The sequence below is a fragment of the Catharus ustulatus genome, chromosome 38 (assembly GCF_009819885.2).
Source record: "Catharus ustulatus isolate bCatUst1 chromosome 38, bCatUst1.pri.v2, whole genome shotgun sequence".
NCBI classification, from domain to species: domain Eukaryota; kingdom Metazoa; phylum Chordata; class Aves; order Passeriformes; family Turdidae; genus Catharus; species Catharus ustulatus.
Window position 1 is genome coordinate 780,966 of NC_046258.1, and position 24,371 is coordinate 805,336.

Genomic DNA, 24,371 nt, shown 5'->3' on the forward strand with positions numbered 1-24,371 from the left:
CCATCTCCCCTTGTTCCCGCAGGGCTCCGGGCGGCCGTGACCCTGCTGGAGTGTGGGGGGGACCTCCAGCCCCCCGGGGGGTCCCTGACTCTGCTCTGCCGCGGGTCTAGATTCAATTTTGGGGATTATGGAATGTTCTGGATCTGTCAGAGTCCCGGGAAGGGGCTGGAAGTCGTTGCAAGTATCGACAATGGTGATTACACCCGGTACGTGACATCGGTGCAGGACCGGTTCTGGATCTCCAAGGACAACGGGCAGAGCTCGGTGACGCTGACCATGAACAACCCCAGGGACGAGGATTCCGCCGTTTATTTCTGTGCCAAAAATGCTGATGGTTATGGTGGTTGGGCTGGTGGTTTTTTTGTAGGTGGTTTTGGTTGAAACCATATCACTGTGTCCCCACCCATCCCCAAATGTCCCCAGACCCTTCCCCCAAACCCCACCACTTGACCCGACATTGAGCACTGACCCCGAGTCTTTAGTGCTGGGCCCAAAGTTGAGTTTTGATTCCAAGTCTTTAAGACCAAATTTGGGATCCAGGGCCGAGTGCTGAGGTTTGGGGCGCAGAGCTCAAAGCTTTGGAGGAACGGCCAGGAGTTGGGTCAGGGGTTGGGATTGGCAGAAAAGGTCGGGGGGGTCAGAGCAACTGGGGTGGGACGGAACCAGAACGAGCACCAGGTGCAGCCCCAGAACCATCCCAAGCAAAACCATCTTGATCTTTGGCGCAGAAATAAACGCCGGAATCCTCGTCGTTGAGGTTGTTCATGGTCAGCGTCACCGAGCTCTGCCCGTTGTCCCTGGAGATCGAGGACCGGCCCTTGACTGACGACGCGTAGTGGGTGCCTCCATTGCTGTTGATACTCGCTACGTACTCCAGTCCCTTCCCCGGGCTCTGCCGGATCCACCACATTCCAAAACTCCCGAAATTGAATCCAGAGCCGCGGCACACCAGGGCCATCGACACCCCAGGGGGCTGGAGGTCCCCCCCAGACTCCAGCAGGGTCACGGCCGCCTCATCCCATCCCCAAATCTTCACCAAAACTGTTACAAACTGTGCTGGGTTGGTATCAAATCTCTACCTGATGTTTCCAGGGAATGAAAACCCCTCAAACCGCTCAAAAATCCCTGATTCATTCATGAAATGATTACCTCACCCTGTATAATTGATTCCCTAATTAACAACTCATTGAAAACCCCTAAACCCAACAGAACCAGCACCGAACCGCTTCTGCCAGCGTCGGTTACGCGTCAGCTCGGCCAGTCGGGGAGGGGGAGCCGGTGGAGATTCGGGGGAAATGGGAACAACTGGGGGGGAATGTCGAGAGTGACGGAGACGAGTCAGAAACCGTCAACACTGAAAGCATCACCATAAGCACCAGCAGCACTCTTGGCACAGAAATAAACGGCGGAATCCTCGTCCCTGAGGTTGTTCATGGTCAGTGTCACCGAGCTCTGCCCGTTGTCCCTGGAGATCGAGAACCGGCCCTTGACTGATGGCGAGTAGCCGGTGTAACTGCCATCGTTGTAGATCCCTGCGAGCCATTCCAGGACTTCCTGGGGCTCTGCCGAACCCACATCATTCCATAACTCCCGAAACTGAACCCAGACCCGCGGCAGAGCAGAGTCAGGGATCCCCCGGGGCGTTGGAGGTCTCCCCCGCACTCCAGCACGGTCACAGCGCCAATTTCTGTGCCAAAACTCCGTGTGGTTTCTGTGCTGATCCTGTTCCTCATCCTGGCCATGGTGGTTTCGGTCCTGCCCCCATCGTTGTGTCCCCACCTGTTCCCACACCCCAAATCTCAGCCCTTGGCCCAACCCCGACCCTTTGCTGCACCCCTGGATCGGCTCAGCCCCGAATTCTCAGCTCTTTGTGTCAAATCCTCAACTCTGGGCTGCTGAGTGTGGGGGGGACCTCCCACCCCCCAGGGGGTCCTTGACTCTGCTCTGCCACGGGAATGGATTTGATTTCGGGCATTCCTCCATGGCCTGGGTTCGCCAGAGCCTCGGGAAGGCGCTGGAATATGTGGCAGCGATTGACTATGATGGAGACGCTTGGTATCCACCATCAGTCAAGGGCCGATTCACGATCTCCAGGGACAACGGGCAGAGCTCGGTGACGCTGTCCATGAACAACCTCAAGGACGAGGATTCCGCCGTTTATTTCTGCGGCAAGACTCCTGGTGGTAATTTTGCTAGTACTGCTGCTGCTTATGTTGATGGTTTTGTTCCCACCTGTATCCAGACCCTTCCCCCAAACCCCAAACCTTGACCATGACCTTGCGCACTGACCCCAAGTCTTTAGTGCTGTCCCAAAGTTGAGCTTTATCCCAAAGTCTTTAAGACCAAAGTTTGGATCCAGGGCCGAGTGCTGAGGTTTGGGGCGCAGAGCTCAAAGCTTTGGAGGAACGGCCAAGAGTTGGGTCAGGGGTTGGGATTGGCAGAAAAGGTCAGGGGCAGGGATTTGGGGCTGAACCAGTTCCGGGTTGGATCCTGGGGAAAGGAATGGTGTGAGGGGTTGGGGTTTGGGGGAAGGGTCAGAGGATAACTGCAGAGAGGTGGGGACAAGGGGGTGACACGGTTACCGGGATGCGTCCAAAATCATCAACATGACCATCAACGGCACAGCAATCATCAAAATGTCTGGCACAGAAATAAACGGCAGAATCCTCGTCCTTGAGGCTGTTCATGGTCAGCGTCACCGAGCTCTGCCCGTTGTCCCTGGAGATCGTGAACCGGCCCTGCACCGACGGCGCGTATGCGGTGCTGCCACCGCTGTAAATACTCGCAACAAATTCCAGCCCCGTCCTGGGGCTCTGGCGGATCCAGCTGATTTCGAAACCCCTGAAATTGAATCTGGATCCGCGACAAACAAGGGCCAAGGTGGCCCCGGGGGGCTGGAGGTCCCCCCCGCACTCCAGCAGGGTCACGGCCGCCCGGAGCCCTGCGGGAACAAGGGGAGATGGGGATGAGGCGCCGGATCCGGGCGTGTTGGGGTTAAATTGAGTTTGAACCCAAAAATATTCCATAATTAACTCTGATGACGACAGTCATTAACCCCAATAAAGTTTTATTATAACCCTGATTTCCAATAATTAATAACCCTGAGAAAAATCAATTAAATTAAAAAAATATAAATGAAAAAATTAAAACAGTTTAATTTAATTATTCCTACTGATTTAGGAGGTTTTTCTAGAGTTGCCCTTAGTTGTCATCCATAGTAACTCTAATTAACTGCACTAATTACGGTCCCCAGCAGGTGCCAGCAGCTGCAGCTGCACTGAAAGCAAAACCCAAAATTTGGGGCCATTTTGGGCCTTTTTGTGGCTTTTTGGGGAAGTCCCCAAAGGGGCGGATCCGGCCCTGAAAGCAGAAAAACCTGAACCAGGAGAGTTTGGGTTCATTTCATTAATTGTTTTTTAATTGAAGATATTTTCATTATTTTCTGTGATTTTTAAATTCAGGAAAATTCTGGGGGAGATTTAGATCATACCAGGGGAGTTTGGGACACAACCAGTGAAGATTTGGGGATGGGATGAGGCGGCCGTGACCCTGCTGGAGTGCGGGGGGGACCTCCAGCCCCCCAGGGGCGTCCCTGACTCTGCTCTGCCGCGCCTCCGGATTCAGTTTCGGGAGTTTTGGAATGATCTGGATCCGTCACAGCCCGGGGAAGGGACTGGAATACGTCGCAAGTATCGACCCCAATGGTGGCAGCAGTGACTACGCTTCGTCAGTCAAGGGCCGGTTCTCGATCTCCAGGGACAACGGGCAGAGCTCGGTGACGCTGACCATGAACAGCCTCAAGGACGAGGATTCCGCCGTTTATTTCTGTGCCAAATGTTCCTGCACTGGTTACAGTGGTGCTACTGCTGGTCTTGTTGTTTTTGGTGACAATAGCATTTGAGACTCCAAGGCCCTATTGCTGGGTCCCCAAATGTCACAAAATCTCAAGAACCTTCTCTGAATTCCCAACCTCATCCTTGAGCTTCTCCCTCAAACTCCTCCATCCTTGCCCCAACTCTCGACTTTGCCCCCAGTTGTTCCCAGTTCCCCCAAATTTCCCTCGGCTCCCCCTGCCCCTGACTGGCCGAACTGACTGGGGATCAGTGCCCAAGGTTGGGTCAAAGGCTGGGATTTGGGTGAAGGGTGTGGGGACGGGTGGGGACAGGTGATGATACAGTGATGGGACAGGGGCCAAAATTGCCAACATAACCAGCATCAAGAGGATCATCATAACCACCATGATGTTTAGCACAGAAATAAACGGCGGAATCCTCGTCCTTGAGGCTGTTCATGGTCAGCATCACCGAGCTCTGCCCGTTGTTCCTGGAGATCGAGAACCGACCCTTGACCGACGACGCGTAGTAGGCGCTGCCACCACTGGTGACCCCTCCGAGCCATTCCAGTCCCTTCTGGGGACTCTGGCGGATCCAGATCATGGCGAAACTCCCAAAATCAAACCCGCAGGCGCGGCAGAGCAGAGTCAGGGACCCCCCGGGGGGCTGGAGGTCCCCCCCGCACTCCAGCAGGGTCACGGCCGCCCGGAACCCTGCGGGAACAAGGGGAGATGGGGATGAGGCGCCGGATCCGGGCGTGGCCCGGGCTGGGCGTGGCGCTCCGGAGGCGCCCGGGGATTCAAAAACAAAGACTCGGTACCTAGTCCAAGTTAAAAGGTGTGTATTGTGATTATTATTTACATTTATATCATCTTTGGGCGGCCGTGACCCTGCTGAAGTCCAGAGGAGACCTCAAGCCCCCCGGGGCGTCCCTGACTCTACTCTGCCGCGCCACCGGGTTCAATTTCGGGAGTTTTGGAATGATCTGGTTCCGTCACAGCCCAGGGAAGAGACTGGAATACGTCGCAGGTATCGACAGCAATGGTGGCAGCAGTGACTACGCTTCGTCAGTGCAGGGCCGGTTCTCGATCTCCAGGGACAACGGGCAGAGCTCGGTGACGCTGACCATGAACAACCTCAAGGACGAGGATTCCGCCGTTTATTTCTGTGTCAAATGTTCCTGCACTGGTTATAGTGGTGCTACTGCTGGTCATGTTGTTTTTGGTGACAATGCCGGTTGTGACTCCAAGGCCCTATTGCTGGGTCCCCAAATGTCACAAAATCTCAAGAGCCTTCTCTGAATTCCCAACCTCATCCTTGAGCTTCTCCCTCAAACTCCTCCATCCTTGCCCCAACTCCTGACTTTCCCTCCCAGTTGTTCCCATTTCCCCCAAATCTCCCCCGGCTCCCCCTCCCCTGACTGGCCGAGCTGACGCGGAGCCGACGCCGGCAGAAGCGGTTCGGTGCCGGGTCTGGGACCGGGCCGGAGCCTTTGCCCAAATCCCTGAATTTCTGATTTTTGGGTTGAGATTTGGGGCAGAACCAGGGGAGGGTTTGGGGTCAGTGGTGACCATTGGGGCAGCTGAGGGAGACTGGGGACAAAGCGTCAGGACTGGGTAAAGGGCTGAGGGCTGGGGGAAGGGTCTGGGGACATTTGGGGAGAGGTGGGACTGCACTCTGGGATGGGGCAAGAACCCGAAATACAAAACCAACCACGATAAGTAGCAGCAGTACCCCAACCATCACTATAAATATTTTTGGCACAGAAATAAACGGCAGAATCCTCGTCCTTGAGGTTATTCATGGTCAGCGTCACCGAGCTCTGCCCGTTGTCCCTGGAGATCGTGAACCGGCCCTTGATGGAGGGCGCATAGTAGCCGCTGCCACCATTGGTGATCCCTGCGAGCCATTCCAGTCCTTTCCCTGGTCTTTGGCGGATCCAGATCAAGGCGTAACTCCCAAAATTGAAACCTTTTCCGCGGCAGAGCAGAGTCAGGGACCCCCCGGGGGGCTGGAACCGAGATAAACTCAAATATCCCAATGAACACTTTGTAACTGGGACTGGGCACAGACTCTTTGTTTCTGCATCCCCAGGGGCCCCAGAGCGCCACGCCCAGCCCGGGCCACGCCCGGATCCGGCGCCTCATCCCCATCTCCCCTTGTTCCCGCAGGGCTCCGGGCGGCCGTGACCCTGCTGGAGTGCGGGGGGGACCTCCAGCCCCCCGGGGGGTCCCTGACTCTGCTCTGCCGTGCCTCTGGATATGATTTCGGGAGTTATGCCTTGATGTGGATCCGTCAGAGCCCTGGGAAGGCGCTGGAATGGGTAGCGGGGATCAGCCGGAAAAGTGGCAACATCTTCTACGCGTCATCAGTCGAGGGCCGGTTCACGATGGCGAGTGACAACGGGCAGAGCTCGGTGACGCTGACCATGAACAACCTCAAGGACGAGGATTCTGGTGTTTATTTCTGTGTCAAATCTAATGGTAATGGTTGTTGTGGTGGTGCTGCTGGTCGTTTTGGCGCAGCTTGTGGTCCCCAGTGCTCTCACTCCTCTCATCCCTCTCTGAAATCTCGATTCACATTTCAGTCCTGACCCTTTCCCACAGATCTGCCCTGTTTACACCAATCCCTGCCCCAAAACCCCTGGTTGGTTCTGCGTAATCTCGACCCCTTTCACCCCAAATCCCGTTTTTGTTCCCAAAGCTGCAGCTTTAGACCCAAACCTCAAATCTCGGCCGTTTGGGCCCCTTAGGGGGCTGAGGTTGGGATTTAGAGCCCAGAGTTGAGTTTGGACCAGGCCCAGTTGAGGTTTGGGGTCCATGGCGGTGCGGTGCCAACGGGGGAGGTTTGGGACAAAGGGACAGGATTGGGACAGAGGCTGGGATTTAGGGGAGGGGTCTGGGGAAAGCTGGGGACACAGTGACACAGTTGCAATCAAAACGATCAACAAAATTAGCACCAACAACACCAGCACCAGCACTTTTGGCGCAGAAATAAACGGCGGAATCCTCGTCCTTGAGGTTGTTCATGGTCAGCGTCACCGAGCTCTGCCCGTTGTCCCTCGAGATCGAGAACCGGTCCTTGACTGACGGCGCGTACCAGGTGCTGCCACCATTGGCATAGATCCCTGCGACCCATTCCAGCGCCTCCCCAGGGCTCTGGCGGGCCCACATCATGTCAAAGCTCTCAAAATCGAATCCATTCCCGTGGCAGAGCAGAGTCAGGGACCCCCCGGGGGGCTGGAGGTCCCCCCCGCACTCCAGCAGGGTCACGGCCGCCCGGAGCCCTGCGGGAACAAGGGGAGATGGGGATGAGGCGCTGGATCCGAGCGTGGCCACAATCCAGACCAGAACCAGGAAAAACCAATCCTGTGCCACCTCCAGAACCAAGGACATCGCCGCATCCCCAGCTCCAAAAAGAGTAAACATCAGCGATTGGAGGAGAGAATCAGGGGGGATGGGACGGCAGAGCCTGAGTTGTGATTGGACAATGAACCCCAAAATGGAAATGGAGCTGAACTTATAAAATTGCCGAAACTTGTGATCTGAATCCATCCTGTGTCCATCATGTGTCCACCTGGAACGCAATCACCACACTGCCCCTTTGCTCTGCGCCCTCTCCAGTTCATTCCCTCGGCACAAAGCGCGATCCTCAGTCGCTGACGGCACCACAGGCACCGATGGCATTGATGGGAGGAGGGGTCTGGGGACATCTGGGGACAACAGGGGACAGAGGGACAGAGGGAGGGGTCCAGGAACATCAACACATTTAGCACGAGCACCGCTCCAACCACCATTAACATTCTTGGCACAGAAATAAACGGCGGAATCCTCGTCCTTGAGGTTGTTCATGGTCAGCGTCACCGAGCTCTGCCCGTTGTCCCTGGAGATCGTGAAACAACCCTTGATTGACGGCGCGTAGTAGGTGCTACTGCCACTGCTGTGGATCCCTGCGAGCCATTCCAGCGCCTTCCCAGGGCTCTGATGCACCCACTACATTCCGAAACTCCCAAACGTGAATCCATTCCCGTGGCAGAGCAGAGTCAGGGACCCCTGGGGGGCTGGAGGTCCCCCCCGCACTCCAGCAGGGTCACGGCCGCCCGGAGCCCTGCGGGAACAAGGGGAGATGGGGATGAGGCGCCGGATCCGGGCGTGACCCGGGCTGGTTGTGGCGCTCTGGGGCCCCTGGGGATGCAGAAACAAAGAGTCTGTGCCCAGTCCCAGTTACAAAGTGTCCATTGGGATATTTGTGTTCATCTCAGCTCCAGCTCCCCGGGGGGTCCCTGACACTGCTCTGCCGCGGGAATGGATTCGATTTCGGAAAATTCGGGATGGGCTGGATGCGCCAGAGTCCCGGGAAGGGACTGGAATTCGTGGCAAGGATCAGTAACAGTGGTGGCTACACCGAGTACGCGCCGTCAGTCAAGGGCCGGTTCTCGATCTCCAGGGACAACGGGCAGAGCTCGGTGACGCTGACCATGAACAGCCTCAAGGACGAGGATTCCGCCGTTTATTTCTGTGCCAAATCTGATGGTACTGCTGCTCCTGCTCCTGAGTATGTTGACAATGCTCATGTGCGCCCTGCTGTGAGTGATCACCTGAACCCAAATGTCCCCAGATCTCCCCCCAGCCCCCAAACCCCGCCCCAGCTCTTGACCATTGATCTCAACTATACCCTGTTCTGCTCCCAGACCCCAAATCACAACTCCTGACCTCAAAATTCGACTTTGTTCCCCTGAACTTTGCCCTGAAGCAGTGGATTTGTGTCAACACTGGTGGTCGGTGCCAGCCCTGGTGGATTTGGGTCAATCCCAGAGAACTGGGGAGAATTGGCCGAGTTTTGGGCCAGTGATCCTGTTAGAGGGGCAAGGTCCAGTTCAGGAATCCAAACGGTGTTTGGGGCCTGGGGCCACCTTAACCCCCCTCACAAGCACCCGTGAAACATCTGGCACAGAAATTGGCACTGGAATCCTCGTACTGGAGGCTGAGATGGGAAAAGGTCAAACCCCTGACCCAACTCTTGGCCGTTCCTGCAAAGCTTTGAGCTCTGCGCCCCAAACCTCAGCACTCGGCCCTGGATCCAAAGTTTGGTCTTAAAGACTTTGGGCTAAAGTCCAACTTTGGGACAGCACTAAAGACTCGGGGTCAGTGCTCAGGGTCGGGTCGAGGGTTGGGGTTTGGGGGAAGTGTCTGGGGACATTTTGGGACAGGTGGGGATGCAGTGACTGGGATGAGGCCAAAATAATCAACATAACGAACACCAGCGTAATAAGAAGTCGCGCCAGAAAAAGCACCCGTGGCACAGAAATAAACGGCGGAATCCTCGTCCTTGAGGCTGTTCATGGTCAGCGTCACCGAGCTCTGCCCGTTGTCCCTGGAGATTGAGAACCGGCCCTTGACCGACGGTGCGTAGTTGGTGTAGCCACCACTGTAGTTGATCCATGCGACGAATTCCAGCGCCTTCCCAGGTCTTTGCCGGACCCAGTACATGTCAAAACTCTCGAAACTGAACCCAGACCCGCGGCAGAGCAGAGTCAGGGACCCCCCGGGGGGCTGGAGGTCCCCCCCGCACTCCAGCAGGGTCACGGCCGCCCGGAGCCCTGCGGGAACAAGGGGAGATGGGGATGAGGCGCCGGATCCGGGCGTGGTCCGGGCTGGGTGTGGCGCTCTGGGGCCCCTGTGGATGCAGAAACAAAGAGTCTGTGCCCAGTCCAAGTTAAAAGGTGTTTATTGTGATTATTATTTACATTTATATCATCTTTGGGTGGCCATGACCCTGCTGGAGTCCAGGGGGGACCTCCAGCCCCCCGGGACCTCCTTGGCCCTCGTGTGCCGCGCCTCTGGATTCAATTTTGGGAGTCACTGGATGGTCTGGTTCCGCCAGAGCCCCGGGAAGGCCCTGGAATTTGTCGCAGGGATCAATCCCAGTGGTGGTTACACCGAGTACGTGCCGTCAGTGCAGGGTCGGTTCTCGATCTCCAGGGACAACGGGCAGAGCTCGGTGACGCTGACCATGAACAACCTCAAGGACGAGGATTCCGCCGTTTATTTCTGTGCCAAAGATGCCGTTGGTGACAGTTGGAATATTGCTGTCCCCAACTGTCCCCAGCCCCTTCCCCCACTCCCTCCCCTGCCCCAGTCCTGGCCCCTTCCTCCAACTGGGGACAAGGTGGGGACATCTCCAGAGTCATTGTCCGACACACCAGCTCCAATCCCAGCACCAAAATCACCAAAATCAATTCATGGCATTGACCTGCAGAGGATTTGGGGCAGAAATCGGCACTGGAATCCTCGTCCTGGAGGCTGAGACGGGAAAAGCTCAAACCCCTGACCCAACTCTTGGTCGTTCCTGCAAAGCCTTGAGCTCTGCACCCCAAACCTCAGCACTCGACCCTGGATCCCAACTTTGGTCTTAAAGACTTTGGGGTAAAGATCAGGTGTGGGCCCCGCTCAAAAGACTGGGGGTCAGGGTTCAACATTGTGATAAAGGGTTGTGGTTTGGGAAAAGGGTCTGGGGACAGTTGGGGACAGGTGGGGACACAGTGTCCGGGACAAGGATCTTGCTAAAACCAACAGCATATGCAGCACCACAACCATCGCCAGCATATTTGGTGCAGAAATAAACGGTGGAATCCTCGTCCTTGAGGCTGTTCATGGTCAGTGTCACCGAGCTCTGCCCGTTGTCCCTGGAGATCGAGAACCGGCCCTTGACCGACGACGCGTACCAGGTGCTGCCATCATTGGTGATACACCCGACGTATTCCAGCGCCTTCCCGGGGCTCTGGCGAACACAATTCATTCCATAACTCCCAAAATCGAACCCGGAGGCGCGGCAGAGCAGAGTCAGGGACCCCCCGGGGGGCTGGAGGTCCCCCCCGCGCTCCAGCAGGGTCACGGCTGCCTCATCCCATCCCCAAATCTTCACCGGTTCTGCCCCAAACCCCCCCAGGTCCCTGTACCCGGCACATCCCGGCCATGGCCTCGAGCTCCCTCCCGCTCCTCACCCTCCTGGTCCTGCTGACCCCGCCAGGTGGGTCCCGGGCGCCTCCGGAGCGCCACGCCCAGCCCGGGCCACGCCCGGATCCGGCGCCTCATCCCCATCTCCCCTTGTTCCCGCAGGGCTCCGGGCGGCCGTGACCCTGCTGGAGTGTGGGGGGGACCTCCAGCCCCCCGGGGGGTCCCTGACTCTGCTGTGCCGCGGCAATGGATTCAATTTTGGGAGTTTCACCATGTTCTGGATCCGCCAAAGACCTGGGAAGGGACTGGAATTGCTCGCAGGGATCTGGACTGACAGCGGCACCGAGTACGCGCCGTCGGTCAAGGGCCGGTTCTCGATCTCCAGGGACAACGGGCAGAACTCGGTGACGCTGACCATGAAAGACCTCAAGGACGAGGATTCCGCCGTTTATTTCTGCGGCAAATGTACTGATGCTAGTTGTTACTGGGCTCATGTTGCTCGTGGTATTTATGGTGGTTTGGTGCCCACTGGGGAGGTTTGGGTTTGCTGACCCTTGTTGTGGTTTGGGGTGACCCAGGGGAATCCTCAGGGCAACGGCCACGAGGGAAGGGAGCAGAAATCTGGGGTGAAAGACGGAGATTTGGGGGAATGGTCTCAAAATGGTGGAAAGTGGAGAGCTGGGGTGGTGCTGGAGCAGTTTTGGGGTAAAATGCCCGAGATTTGAGGGAAAAGGTTGGGATTTGGGGAACAAAAGTGGAAATTCTGGGATGTTTGGGGACACAAGGATGGGAGTTTGCGACCACAAACGGCATCGTTGAAAAAACCGCCATTACCAGCAGCAGTAGCAGCACCATAGTAATTGCTGTAATCTTTGGCGCAGAAATAAACGGCGGAATCCTCGTCCTTGAGGTTGTTCATGGTCAGCGTCACCGAGCTCTGCCCGTTGTCCCTGGAGATCGTGAACCGACCCTTCACCGACGGCGCATAGTAGATGTAACCACCATTGTAGCCGATCTGTGCAACGAATTCCAACCACTTCCCAGGTCTTTGGCGGACCCAGTTCATGGCAAAACTCCCAAAATCGAACCCGGAGGCACGGCAGAGCAGAGTCAGGGACCCCCCGGGGGGCTGGAGGGACCCCCCGGGGGGCTGGAGGTCCCCCCCGCACTCCAGCAGGGTCACGGCCGTCCGGAGCCCTGCGGGAACAAGGGGAGATGGGGATGAGGCGCCGGATCCAGGTAAATTAGGGTTAAATTGATTTTGAACCCAAAATATTCCGTTCCTAGCCCTGAGTGTGACAGTCATTAACGGCATAAAGTTATATTATAACCCTGATTGCCAATAATTAATCACCCTGAGAAAAATGAATTAAATGAAAAAAATATAAATGAAAAAAGTGAAACACTTGAATTTAATTATTCCTACTGATTTAGGAGGTTTATCTAGAGTTGCCCTTAGTCGTCATCCCTAGTAACTCTAATTAACTGCTCTAATTACAGTCCCCAGCAGGTGCCAGCACCTGCTGCTGCACTGAAAGCAAAACCCGAGATTTGGGACCATTTTGGGCCTTTTTGTGGCTTTTTGAGGAAGTCCCCAAAGGGGCGGATCCGGCCCTGAGAGCAGAAAAACCTGAGCCAGGAGGGTTTGGGTTAATTTCATTAATTGTTTGTTAATTGAAGATATTTTCATTATTTTCTGTGATTTTTAAACACAATTTTAAATAATAATTAAATTATGGATTCATCTGGATACAATAAACAGCAATTTAAAAATTAAGGAAATTACTGAATCACCTGGATACAATAAACAGGAATTTAAATAATAAATAAATTATTGATTCATATGGATACAATAAACAGGGATTTAAAGAGCAACTCTGGACTCCAGACCAATTAACACCCTCATTAACAACCTGCAAACCCCCCCAGGACCCCGTACCCGGCACATCCCGGCCATGACCACGAGTTCCCTCCCGCTCCTCGCCCTCCTGGCCCTGCTGGCCCTGCCAGGTGGGTCCCGGGCGCCTCCGGAGCGCCACGCCCAGCCCGGGCCACGCCCGGATCCGGCGCCTCATCCCCATCTCCCCTTGTTCCCGCAGGGCTCCGGGCGGCCGTGACCCTGCTGGAGTGCGGGGGGGACCTCCAGCCCCCCGGGGGGTCCCTGACTCTGCTCTGCCGCGCCTCTGGGTTTGATTTTGGGAGTTTCGCCATGATCTGGATCCGCCAGAGTCCCCAGAAGGGACTGGAATGGCTCGGAGGGGTCACCAGTGGTGGCAGTGCCTACTACGCGCCCTCGGTCAAGGGTCGGTTCTCGATCTCCAGGGACAACGGGCAGAGCTCGGTGACGCTGACCATGAACAACCTCAAGGACGAGGATTCCGCCGTTTATTTCTGTGCTAAACATCATGGTGGTTATGATGATCCTCTTGATGCTGGTTATGTTGGCAATTTTGGCCCCTGTCCCATCACTGCATCATCACCTGTCCCCACCCATCCCCACACCCTTCCCCCAAATCCCAGCCCTTGACCCAACCTTGGGCACTGATCCCCAGTCAGCTCGGCCAATCAGGGGCAGTGGGAGCCAAGGGAAATTTGGGGGAACTGGGAACAACTGGGGGCAAAGTCGAGAGTTGGGGCAAGGATGGAGGAGTTTGAGGGAGAAGCTCAAGGATGAGGTTGGGAATTCAGAGAAGGCTCTTCAGATTTTGTGACATATGGGGACCCAGCAATAGGGCCTTGGAGTCTCAAATGCTATTGTCACCAAAAACAACAAGACCAGCAGTAGCACCACTATAACCAGTGCAGGAACATTTGGCACAGAAATAAACGGCGGAATCCTCGTCCTTGAGGCTGTTCATGGTCAGCGTCACCGAGCTCTGCCCGTTGTCCCTGGAGATCAAGAACCGGCCCTGCACTGACGAAGCGTAGTCACTGCTGCCACCATTGGGGTCGATACTTGCGACGTATTCCAGTCCCTTCCCCGGGCTGTGACGGATCCAGATCATTCCAAAACTCCCGAAACTGAATCCGGAGGCGCGGCAGAGCAGAGTCAGGGACCCCCCGGGGGGCTGGAGGTCCCCCCCAGTCTCCAGCAGGGTCACAGCCGCCTCATCCCAGCCCCAAATCTTCACCGGTTCTGCCCCAAACTCCCCTGGTTTGATCTAAATCTTCACCAGAATTTTCCTGAATTTAAAAATCACAGAAAATAATGAAAATATCTTCAATTAACAAACAATTAATGAAATGAACCCAAACTCTCCTGTTTCAGGTTTTTCTGCTTTCAGGGTCGGATCCGCCCCTTTGGGGACTTCCTCAAAAAACCACAAAAAGGCCCAAAATGGCCCCAAATTTTGGGTTTTGCTTTCAGTGCAGCAGCAGGTGCTGGCACCTGCTGGGGGCCGTAATTAGTGCAGTTAATTAGAGTTACTAGGGATGACAAATAAGGGCAACTCTAGATAAACCTCCTAAATCAGTAGGAATAATTAAATTCAAGTGTTTCACTTTTTTCATTTATATTTTTTTCATTTAATTGATTTTTCTCAGGGTGATTAATTATTGGCAATCACGGTTATAATATAACTTTATGCCGTTAATGACTGTCACACTCAGGGCTAGGAATGGAATATTTTGTGTTCAAAATCAATTTTACCCTAACGTACCCGGATCCGGCGCCTCATCCCCATCTCCCCTTGTTCCCGCAGGGCTCCGGGCGGCCGTGACCCTGCTGGAGTGCGGGGGGGACCTCCAGCCCCCCGGGGGGTCCCTGACTCTGCTCTGCCTCGGGTCTGGGTTCAATTTCGGGAGTTTCAACATGATGTGGGCCCGTCAGAGCCCCGGGAAGGCGCTGGAATTTGTCACAGAGATAAGCTACGGTGGTGGCAGCACCTACTACGCGCCGTCGGTGCAGGGCCGGTTCACGATCTCCAGGGACAACGGGCAGAGCTCGGTGACGCTGACCATGAACACCCTCAAGGACGAGGATTCCGCCGTTTATTTCTGTGCCAAGGCTGCTGGTGGTTATGCTGATTGGACTGGTGCTTATGGTGATGCTTTTGACTTCATCCCTGTCAATGCGTCCCCATCGTTCCCCAAATGTCCCCAAATGTCCCAGACCCTTTCCTCACACCCCAAACCTTGACCCCTTTATTTGGTCAGGTGCAGTTCAGGTGTGGGAGGACACGTCTGAGATGAGTTCCTCTGGGAAACAGATTCCAGCAGATACAAATCTTAACTTTGGGCCCAGTACTAAAGACTCAGGTTCAGTGTTCAAGGTCAGAGTCAAGAGCTGAGGTGTGGAGACAACGGGGGCACAGTGATGGGGACAGGGAAAAAACAGCATCATTAGCAAGAGCATCATTAACACGAGCATCATTAGCACCAGCATCATTAGCATAACCCCTGGCACAGAAATAAACGGCGGAGTCCTCGTCCTTGAGGTTGTTCATGGTCAGCGTCACCGAGCTCTGCCCGTTGTCCCTGGAGATCGAGAACCGGCCCTTGATCGACATTGGGTAGTAGGTGCTGCTGTCATCGCTCCTGATCCCTGCGAGCCATTCCAGCGCCTTCCCGGGGCTTTGCCAAACCCAGGCCATGTCGTAACTCCCAAAAGTGAACCCGGAGGTGCGGCAGAGCAGAGTCAGGGACCCCCCGGGGGGCTGGAGGTCCCCCCCACACTCCAGCAGGGTCACGACCGCCCGGAGCCTTGCAGGAACGAGGGGAGATGGGGATGAGGCGCCGGATCCGGGCATGGCCCGGGCTGGGCGTGGCACTCTGGGGTCCCTGGGGATGCAGAAACAAAGAGTCTGTGCCCAGTCCCAGTCACAAAGTGTTCATTGGGATATTTGTGTTTATCTTGGTTTGGCGGCCGTGACCCTGCTGGAGTGCGGGGGGGACCTCCAACCCTCGGGGGATCCCTGTCTCTGCTCTGCCGCACGTCTGGATACGATTTTGGGAGTTACTCCATTGGTTGGGTTCGGCAGAGCCCTGGGAAAGCTCTGGAATGGGTCGCAGGGATCGCCACCAACACTGGCAGCACCTACTACGCGCCGTCAGTCAAGGGCCGGTTCACGATCTCCAAGGACAACGGGCAGAGCTCGGTGACGCTGACCATGAACAACCTCAAGGACGAGGATTCCGCCGTTTATTTCTGTGCCAGGGGTGGTGGTGGTGCTACTGGTGCTGATGATGCTGCTGGTAATGATGCTGTTTGTCCCTGTCCCCATCACTGTGCCCCCGTCGTCTCCACACCTTAAGTCTTGACTCTGACCTTGAACACTGACCCTGAGTCTTTAGTGCTGGGCCCAAAGTTAAGATTTATATCTGTCAGAGTCTTTTGGAATCTGCTGGAATATCTTTCCCAGAGGAACTCATCTCAGATGTATCCTCCCACATCTGACTCAACCTGAGCAAATAAAGGGGTCAGGGGTTGGGGTGTGAGGAATGGGTCTGGGGACAACTGAGGAACGGCGGGAATGCAGGGAGGGGAATGGGGCCAAAACCATCAACATTAGCAGCGCCACTAGCATCAGCAGTCCAACCAGCACCAGCAGTTTTGGCACAGAAATAAACAGCGGAATCCTCGTCCTTGAGGTTGTTCATGGTCAGCGTCACCGAGCTCTGCCCGTTGTCCCTGGAGATCGTGAACCGGCCCTGCACCGATGGCGCGTAGTAGGTGCTGCCACCGCTGCTGCTGATATAAGCGACGAATTCCAGTGCCTTCCCGGGGCTCTGGCGATTCCACATCATGGCAAAACTCCCAAAATCGAATCCATTCCCGTGGCAGAGCAGAGTCAGGGACCCCCCGGGGGGCTGGAGCCGAGATAAACACAAATATCCCAACAAACACTTTGTAACGGGGACTGGGCACAGACTCTTTGTTTCTGTATCCCCAGGGGCTCCAGAGCGCCACGCCCAGCCTGGGCCACGCCCGGATCCGGCGCCTCATCCCCATCTCCCCTTGTTCCCTCAGGGCTCCGGGCGGCCGTGACCCTGCTGGAGTGCGGGGGGGACCTCCAGCCCCCCGGGGGGTCCCTGACTCTGCTCTGCCGCGCCTCCGGGTTTGATTTTGGAAGCTCCTACATGAGCTGGGTTCGGCAGAGCACCGGCAAGGCGCTGGAATACCTTGGCTATATCAGCAGCAATGGTGGCAACACCTACTACGCGCCGTCCGTCAAGGGCCGGTTCTCGATCTCCAGGGACAACGGGCAGAGCTCGGTGACACTGACCATGAACAACCTCAAGGACGAGGATTCCGCCGTTTATTTCTGTGCCAAAGATGCAAGTGGTTATGGTGGTTGGGTTGGTGATTTTTTTGTGGTTGATTTTGCTCCCATCCATATCACTGTGTCCCCACGCGTCCCCAAATGTCCCCAGACCCTTTCCCCAAACCCCAACTCTCGACCCGACCCTGAGCACTGACCCCGAGTCTTTAGTGCTGTCCCAAAGTTGAGCTTTGATTCATAGTCTGTAAGACCAAAGTTTGGGATCCAGGGCTGAGTGCTGAGGTTTGGGGCGCAGAGCTCAAAGCTTTGGAGGAACGGCCAAGAGTTGGGTCAGGGGTTGGGATTGGCAGAAAAGTTCAGGGGGGGTCGGAGCAGCCGCGGTGTCACAGAACCAGCACTGGCATCAGCATTATAAGCATAACCATCGTCACGTTTGGTGCAGAAATAAACGGTAGAATCCTCGTCCTTCAGGTTGTTCATGGTCAGCGTCACCGAGCTCTGCCCGTTGTCCCTGGAGATCGTGAACCGACCCTTGACTGACGGCGCGTAGATGGTGTTGGTTCCATTGGGACTGATCCATGCAACGAATTCCAGCGACTTCCCGGAGCTCTGGCGGATCCAGAACATTCCGAATCTCGCAAAACTGAACGCAGACCCTCGGCAGATCAAAGTCACGGACCCCCCGGCAGACTGGAGGTCCACCCCACACTCAGCAAGCCAGAGCTGAGGATTTGACACAAAGAGCTGAGAATTCGGGGCAGAGTCGATCCAGGGGTGCAGCAAAGGGTCGGGGTTGGGCCAAGGGCTGAGATTTGGGGTGTGGGGACAGGTGGGGACACAACGATGGGGGCAGGGCCGAAAACACCGCAGCCAACATCAGCAACAGCATCAGTGAAACAACTGTAGAGAGTTTTGGAACAGGGATTGGTGCCGTGACCCTGCTGGAGTTTCGGGGGGGACCTCCAGCCCCCTGGGGATTCCCTGACTCTGCTCTGCCGCCCCTCCGGGTTCAATCTCGGAGATTATGGAATGTTCTGGATCCGCCAAAGACCCGGGAAGGCGCTGGAATACGTTGCACAGATTGGCTACAATGGTGCCAACATCCACTACGCGCCGTCGTTCAAGGGCCGGTTCACGATCTCCAGGGACAACGGGCAGAGCTCGGTGACGCTGACCATGAACAGCCTCAAGGACGAGGATTCCGCCGTTTATTTCTGTGCCAGGGGTGGTGCTGCTGCTGGTGCTAATGATGCTGCTGGTAATGATGCTGTTTTTTCCCTGTCCCCATCACTGTGCCCCCGTCGTCTCCACACCTCAAGTCTGGACTCTGACCTTGAACACTGACCCTGAGTCTTTAGTACTGGGCCCAAAGTTAAGATTTGTATCTGCTGGGATCTGTTTCCCAGAGGAACTCGTCTCAGACGTGTCCTCCCACACCTGAACTGCACCTGACCAAATAAAGGGGTCAAGGTTTGGGGTGTGAGGAAAAGGTCTGGGACATTTGGGGACATTTGGGGAACGATGGGGACGCATTGACAGGGATGAAGTCAAAAGCATCACCATAGGTACCAGCCCAATCAGCATAACCACCAGCAGCCTTGGCACAGAAATAAACGGCGGAATCCTCGTCCTTGAGGCTGTTCATGGTCAGCGTCACCGAGCTCTGCCCGTTGTCCCTGGAGATCGTGAACCGGCCCTTGACCGATGGCGCGTAGTAGGTGCTGCCACCACCGTAGCTGATCTCTGCGACAAATTCCAGCGCCTTCCCGGGGCTCTGACGGGCTCACATCATGTTGAAACTCCCAAAATTGAACCCAGGCCCGAGGCAGAGCAGAGTCAGGGACCCCCCGGGGGGGCTGGAGGTCCCCCCCGCACTCCAGCAGGGTCACGGCCGCCCGGAGCCCTGCGGGAACAAGGGGAGATGGGGATGAGGCGCCGGATCCGGTCGTGCCGGGGTCACAATTCGCTGCAGGATCCCAATTTCAGGAAATTGGAAATGTTCCGAACAAATCGACCCAACCTTCTGAACCAGCTCAAATCTGCGGTCAAACAGCCGACGGCGCAGGGAGAGAAGGAGAAGTAGAAAGTCGCTGACAGAACTCGGGGGCACCAAAAATGGGATCGCCCAATCAGATGAAGGCTCCACCAATCAACCAATGAGGTGACGAACAAAGACGCGCGCTCGTCTCGAGGGCCAGACCGGGACCACCAATGGAATAAAGAGTGACAGAAATCAGAGATAATTAATAAAAATAAACAATGTTTGGAGGCAGAGTGAATGGCGCTGGGTGATTGGTGTGGAATGGTGCAGAGTCCTTTGTGTTCTGTGCTTCGTTTGGGGCACAGGGTTGGGATTTGGGGTCAGGGGTTTGAGCCGTGCCCATTCCCATCTCCCCTTGTTCCCGCAGGGCTCCGGGCGGCCGTGAACCTGCTGGAGTGCGGGGGGGACCTCCAGCCCCCCGGGGGGTCCCTGACTCTGCTCTGCCGCGCCTCCGGGTTCAATTTTGGGAGTTTCAACATGATGTGGGCCCGTCAGAGCCCTGGGAAGGGTCTAGAATACGTCGCAGAGATCAGCGACGATGGCTTCGCCGGCTACGCGCTGTCGGTCAAGGGTCGCTTCACGATCTCCAGGGACAACAGGCAGAGCTCGGTGACGCTGACCATGAACAACCTCAAGGACGAGGATTCCGCCGTTTATTTCTGTGCCAAGGCTGCTAGTACTGGTTATGCTGCTCTTGTTGCTAATGTTGATGGTTTTGGCCCCATCCCCGTCAGTGCATCCCCACCTGTCCCCAAATGTCCCCAAATGTCCCCAGACCCTTCCCCCAAACCCCAACCGTTGACCCGACCTTGAGCACTGACCCTGAGACTTTAGTGCTGTCCCAAAGTTGAGCTTTGATTCAAAGTCTTTAAGACCAAAGTTTGGATCCATGGTCGAGTGCTGAGGTTTGGGGCACAGAGCTCAAAGCTTTGGAGGAACGGCCAAGAGTTGGGTCAGGGGTTGGGATTGGCAGGAAATGTCATGGGGGGAGATTTTGGGCTGAACCAGTTCCAGGCTGGATCTCGGGAAAAGGAATGGTGTGAGGGGTTGGGGTTTGGAGGAAGTGTCTGGGGACAACTGCAGAGAGGTGGGGACATAGGGGTGACACAGTTACTGGGATGCGTCCAAAATCATCAACATGACCATCAACGGCACAGCAATCATCAAAATGTCTGGCGCAGAAATAAACACCGGAATCCTCATCCTTGAGGCTGTTCATGGTCAGCGTCACCGAGCTCTGCCCGTTGTCCCTGGAGATCGAGAACCGACCCTTGACTGACGGCGCGTAGTAGGTGCTGCCACCACCGTAGCTGATCTCTGTGACAAATTCCAGTGCCTTCCCGGGGCTCTGACGGACCCACATCATGTTGAAACTCCCAAACGTGAATCCAGACCCGCGGCAGAGCAGAGTCAGGGACCCCCCAGGGGGCTGGAGGTCCCCCCCGCACTCCAGCAGGGTCACGGCCGCCCGGAGCCCTGCGGGAACAAGGGGAGATGGGGATGAGGCGCCGGATCCGGGCGTGTTGGGGTTAAATTGAGTTTGAACCCAAATATATTCCGTTATTAGTTCTGATGATGACAGTCATTAACCCTAATATACTTTTATTATAACCCTGTATGCCGATAATTATTACACTGAATAAAAACCAATTAAATGAAAAAAGACTATAATGAAACAAATAAAACTATTTATTGTAATTGCTTCTATTAATTCAGGAGGTTTTTTAATGGTATTGCCCTTAAATTTCTGCTCAAATAACTCTAATTAACTGCTCTCATTACAGTCCCCAGCAGGTGCCAGCAGCTACAGCTGCACTGAAAGCAAAACCCGAAATTTGGAGCCATTTTGGGCCTTTTTGTGGCTTTTTGGGGAAGTCCCCAAAGGGGCGGATCCAACCCTGAGAGCAGAAAAACCTGAGCCAGGAGGGTTTGGGTTAATTTTATTGATTTATTGTTAATTGCAGTTATTTCCATTATTTTCTGTGATTTTTTAATTCAGGAAAATTCTGGTGGAGATTTAGATCAAACCAGGGGAGTTTGGAACTGAACCGGTGAAGATTTGGGGATGGGATGAGGCGGCCGTGACCCTGCTGGAGTGCGAGGGGGACCTCCAGCCCCCCGGGGGGTCCCTGACTCTGCTCTGCCGTGGATCTGGGTTCACGTTTGGGAGTTTCGGAATGACCTGGGCTCGGCAGAGCCCCGGGAAGGCGCTGGATTTTGTCGCAAGTATCCACAAGGATGGCAGCACGGCCTACGCGCCATCGGTCAAGGGTCGGTTCACGATCTCCAGGGACAACGGGCAGAGCTCGGTGACGCTGACCATGAACAGCCTCAAGGACGAGGATTCCGCTGTTTATTTCTGCGTCAAATCTGCTGATAGTGGCAGAGACACTGCTGCTAATTATGTTGATGTTTAAGGTCCCATCTCTCTCACCTGTCCCCAAATGTCCCCAGACCCTTCCCCAAATCCCAACCCTTCACCCCCACCTTGAACACCAACCCCGAATCTTCAGCGCTGGGCCCAAGCTGTAACAGCCCTGGGAGTTCTGCATCTCCAGTCTGGGGATTGTTTGGAGCCTCTTTTGTCTTCATTTGAGGACTGGTGTGGATTGGATTGGCTACGGGTGAAAATCATCAACGTAACGAGCACCAACGTCATCACCAACACCAGCGATACGTTCTGCACTGAAACAGGAACTGGAATTTTGGGGGAAATTTGGGAGATTTGGGGACCCAGCAATGGGGGGTAGGATGAGAACCAGCATTGGCAATACAATGAGCACAAGCGTTATCATCACCCCCGTTGGCATAGTAAGATTTGCCACAGAAATAAACGGCGGAATCCTAGTCCTTGAGGTTGTTCATGGTCAGATCTGCTGCTAGTTGTTGTGCTGATGCTGATGATATTCATGGGTTTGGTCCCGTCCCCTTCACCCATTCCCCTGTTGTCCCCAAATGTCCCAGACCCTTCCCCCAGCCCTCAGCCCCTGCCCCAGTCCTGACCCTTTGTCCCCAGTCTCCCCCGGTTGCCCCAATGGTCACCACTGACCCCAAACCCTCCCCAGGTTCTGCCCCAAATCTCAACCCAAGAATCAGAAATTCAGGGATTTGGGCAAAGGCTCCGGCCCAGCCCCAGACCCGGCACCGAACCGCTTCTGCCGGCGTCATCTCTGCGTCAGCTCGGCCAGTCAGGGGAGGGGGAGCCGGGGGAGATTTGGGGGAACTGTGCAAAATTGGGGGAAAGTCAAGAGTGACATGGACGGGCCAGAAACCGTCAACACGATAAGCATTACTATAACCATCAGAAGCATCCTTGGCACAGAAATAAATGCCGGAATCCTCTTCCTTGAGGTTGTTCATGGTCAGCGTCACCGAGCTCTGCCCGTTGTTCCTCAAGATCGAGAACCGGCCCTTGACTGACGATGCGTAACCGGTGTAACTGCCATCGTTGTAGATCCCTGCGACCCATTCTAGCGCCTTCCTGGGGCTCTGGCGTATCCAGTACATGTCGTGGCTCCCAAAATTGAACCCAGACCCGCGGCAGAGCAGAGTCAGGGACCCCCCGGGGGACTGGAGGTCCCCCCCGCACTCCAGCAGGGTCACGGCCGCCCGGAGCCCTGCGGGAACAAGGGGAGATGGGGATGAGGCGCCGGATCCGGGCGTGGCCCGGGCTGGGCGTGGCGCTCCGGAGGCGCCCGGGACCCACCTGGCAGGGCCAGCAGGGCCAGGAGGGCGAGGAGCGGGAGGGAACTCAAGGCCATGGCCGGGATGTGCCGGGTACGGGGTCCTGGGGGGTTTGGGGCAGAACCGGTGAAGATTTGGGGCTGGGATGAGGCGGCCGTGACCCTGCTGGAGTGCGGGGGGGACCTCCAGCCCCCTGGGGGGTCCCTGACTCTGCTCTGCCGCGGGAATGGATTCAATTTTGGAGAATTCGGGATGGGCTGGTACCGCCAGAGTCCCGGGAAGGCGCTGGATGCTGTTGCACGTATCAGCAAGGATGGCAGCGCCTACTACTCGCCGTCAGTCAAGGGCCGGGTCACGATCTCCAGGGACAATGGGCAGAGCTCGGTGACGCTGACCATGAACAGCCTCAAGGACGAGGATTCCGCCATTTATTTCTGTGTTAAATCTGTTAATACTGGTACTCCTGCTGCTGCTGGTTATGTTGATGACTTTGGTGTTGGCCCCGCCCCCATATTTGAGTCTCCACTCTTCCCCAAATCTCCCCAAATCTCCCCCCAACCCCCAAACCCAGCCCCAGCTCTTGACCGTTGATCCCAACCTTGCTTTGTTCTGCTCCTACATCCCAAACCACAACTGTCCACCCCAAAGCTCGACTTTTTTCCCCTGAACTTTTCCCTGAAGGATCCGATTTGGGTCAGCACTGGGGATCGGTGTCAACCCGGGCGGCTTTGGGCCAACACCACGGATTTGGCCGAGTTTTGGGCCAGTGATCCCATTAGAGGGCAAGGTCCAGCTCAGGAGTCCAAATGGTGTTTGGGGCCTGGGACCACCTTAACCCCCTCACAAGCACCGATGAAAGATCTGGCACAGAAATCTGCGCTGGAATCCTCGTCCTGGAGGCTGAGATGGGAAAAACTCAAACCCCTGACCCAACTCTTGGCCGTTCCTCCAAAGCTTTGAGCTCTGCGCCCCAAACCTCAGCACTCGGCCCTGGATCCCAAATTTGATCTTTAAAGACTTTGGGCTAAAGTCCAACTTTGGGACAGCACTAAAGACTCGGGGTCAGTGCTCAGGGGCAGGGTCATGGGTTGGGGTATGGGGGAAGGGTCTGGGGACATTTGGGGACAGGTGGGGATGCCGTGACTGGGATGGGGTCAAAACCATCAACATAACGAGCAACAGCATAAAAAGCAGTCAAAGGAGAAAAGGCACTCTTGGCGCAGAAATAAACGCCGGAATCCTCGTCCTTGAGGTTGTTCATGGTCAGCGTCACCGAGCTCTGCCCGTTGTCCATGGAGATCGTGAACCGGCCCTGCACCGACGGCGCGTAGTTGGTGTAGCCACCACGGTAGCTGATCCATGCGACGAATTCCAGCGCCTCCCCAGGTCTTTGCCGGACCCAGTACATGTCAAAATACTCGAAACCGAATCCAGATCCGTGGCAGAGCAGAGTCAGGGACCCCCCGGGAGGCTGGAGGTCCCCCCCGCACTCCAGCAGGGTCACGGTCGCCCGGAGCCCTGCGGGAACAAGGGGAGATGGGGATGAGGTGCCGGATCCGGGCGTGGCCCGGGCTGGGCGTGGCGCTCCGGAGGCGCCCGGGACCCACCTGGCAGGACCAGCAGGGCCAGGAGGGCG

At 55.9% G+C, this 24,371-nt stretch overlaps 16 gene segments (V, D, J or C); 8 read left to right on the forward strand and 8 right to left on the reverse strand.

Annotated features, from left to right (window-relative positions):
* Positions 1-637: 637 nt before the first annotated feature.
* On the reverse strand, positions 638-1,006 carry LOC117010037 (the record flags this gene model as incomplete). The annotated part of the segment is given in 1 exon segment: positions 638-1,006. A coding segment is annotated over 1 exon segment (369 nt), but the record flags the coding sequence as incomplete, so codon positions are not given.
* A 3,112-nt stretch (positions 1,007-4,118) lies between these two features.
* LOC117010038 lies at positions 4,119-4,535 on the reverse strand (the record flags this gene model as incomplete). The annotated part of the segment is given in 1 exon segment: positions 4,119-4,535. A coding segment is annotated over 1 exon segment (417 nt), but the record flags the coding sequence as incomplete, so codon positions are not given.
* A 1,477-nt stretch (positions 4,536-6,012) lies between these two features.
* On the forward strand, positions 6,013-6,426 carry LOC117010039 (the record flags this gene model as incomplete). The annotated part of the segment is given in 1 exon segment: positions 6,013-6,426. A coding segment is annotated over 1 exon segment (414 nt), but the record flags the coding sequence as incomplete, so codon positions are not given.
* Positions 6,427-6,718: 292 nt separating this feature from the next.
* On the reverse strand, positions 6,719-7,114 carry LOC117010040 (the record flags this gene model as incomplete). The annotated part of the segment is given in 1 exon segment: positions 6,719-7,114. A coding segment is annotated over 1 exon segment (396 nt), but the record flags the coding sequence as incomplete, so codon positions are not given.
* A 1,117-nt stretch (positions 7,115-8,231) lies between these two features.
* LOC117010041 lies at positions 8,232-9,433 on the reverse strand (the record flags this gene model as incomplete). The annotated part of the segment is given in 2 exon segments: positions 8,232-8,273; positions 9,059-9,433. Coding segments are annotated over 2 exon segments (417 nt in total), but the record flags the coding sequence as incomplete, so codon positions are not given.
* Positions 9,434-9,602: 169 nt separating this feature from the next.
* Positions 9,603-10,638, forward strand: LOC117010042. The segment is given in 2 exon segments: positions 9,603-9,899; positions 10,525-10,638. Coding segments are annotated over 2 exon segments (411 nt in total).
* A 115-nt stretch (positions 10,639-10,753) lies between these two features.
* Positions 10,754-11,966, reverse strand: LOC117010043 (the record flags this gene model as incomplete). The annotated part of the segment is given in 3 exon segments: positions 10,754-10,762; positions 11,061-11,168; positions 11,598-11,966. Coding segments are annotated over 3 exon segments (486 nt in total), but the record flags the coding sequence as incomplete, so codon positions are not given.
* Positions 11,967-12,881: 915 nt separating this feature from the next.
* Positions 12,882-13,316, forward strand: LOC117010044 (the record flags this gene model as incomplete). The annotated part of the segment is given in 1 exon segment: positions 12,882-13,316. A coding segment is annotated over 1 exon segment (435 nt), but the record flags the coding sequence as incomplete, so codon positions are not given.
* Positions 13,317-14,483: 1,167 nt separating this feature from the next.
* On the forward strand, positions 14,484-14,927 carry LOC117010045 (the record flags this gene model as incomplete). The annotated part of the segment is given in 1 exon segment: positions 14,484-14,927. A coding segment is annotated over 1 exon segment (444 nt), but the record flags the coding sequence as incomplete, so codon positions are not given.
* A 49-nt stretch (positions 14,928-14,976) lies between these two features.
* On the forward strand, positions 14,977-17,206 carry LOC117010046. The segment is given in 3 exon segments: positions 14,977-15,060; positions 15,769-15,885; positions 16,763-17,206. Coding segments are annotated over 3 exon segments (645 nt in total).
* Positions 17,207-19,423: 2,217 nt separating this feature from the next.
* On the forward strand, positions 19,424-19,955 carry LOC117010047 (the record flags this gene model as incomplete). The annotated part of the segment is given in 2 exon segments: positions 19,424-19,780; positions 19,899-19,955. Coding segments are annotated over 2 exon segments (414 nt in total), but the record flags the coding sequence as incomplete, so codon positions are not given.
* A 17-nt stretch (positions 19,956-19,972) lies between these two features.
* On the reverse strand, positions 19,973-20,615 carry LOC117010048 (the record flags this gene model as incomplete). The annotated part of the segment is given in 2 exon segments: positions 19,973-19,978; positions 20,166-20,615. Coding segments are annotated over 2 exon segments (456 nt in total), but the record flags the coding sequence as incomplete, so codon positions are not given.
* A 520-nt stretch (positions 20,616-21,135) lies between these two features.
* On the forward strand, positions 21,136-21,468 carry LOC117010049 (the record flags this gene model as incomplete). The annotated part of the segment is given in 1 exon segment: positions 21,136-21,468. A coding segment is annotated over 1 exon segment (333 nt), but the record flags the coding sequence as incomplete, so codon positions are not given.
* A 201-nt stretch (positions 21,469-21,669) lies between these two features.
* Positions 21,670-22,812, reverse strand: LOC117010050. The segment is given in 3 exon segments: positions 21,670-21,736; positions 22,197-22,668; positions 22,758-22,812. Coding segments are annotated over 3 exon segments (594 nt in total).
* An 82-nt stretch (positions 22,813-22,894) lies between these two features.
* On the forward strand, positions 22,895-23,695 carry LOC117010051 (the record flags this gene model as incomplete). The annotated part of the segment is given in 2 exon segments: positions 22,895-23,192; positions 23,583-23,695. Coding segments are annotated over 2 exon segments (411 nt in total), but the record flags the coding sequence as incomplete, so codon positions are not given.
* A 121-nt stretch (positions 23,696-23,816) lies between these two features.
* Positions 23,817-24,227, reverse strand: LOC117010052 (the record flags this gene model as incomplete). The annotated part of the segment is given in 1 exon segment: positions 23,817-24,227. A coding segment is annotated over 1 exon segment (411 nt), but the record flags the coding sequence as incomplete, so codon positions are not given.
* Positions 24,228-24,371: the final 144 nt, after the last annotated feature.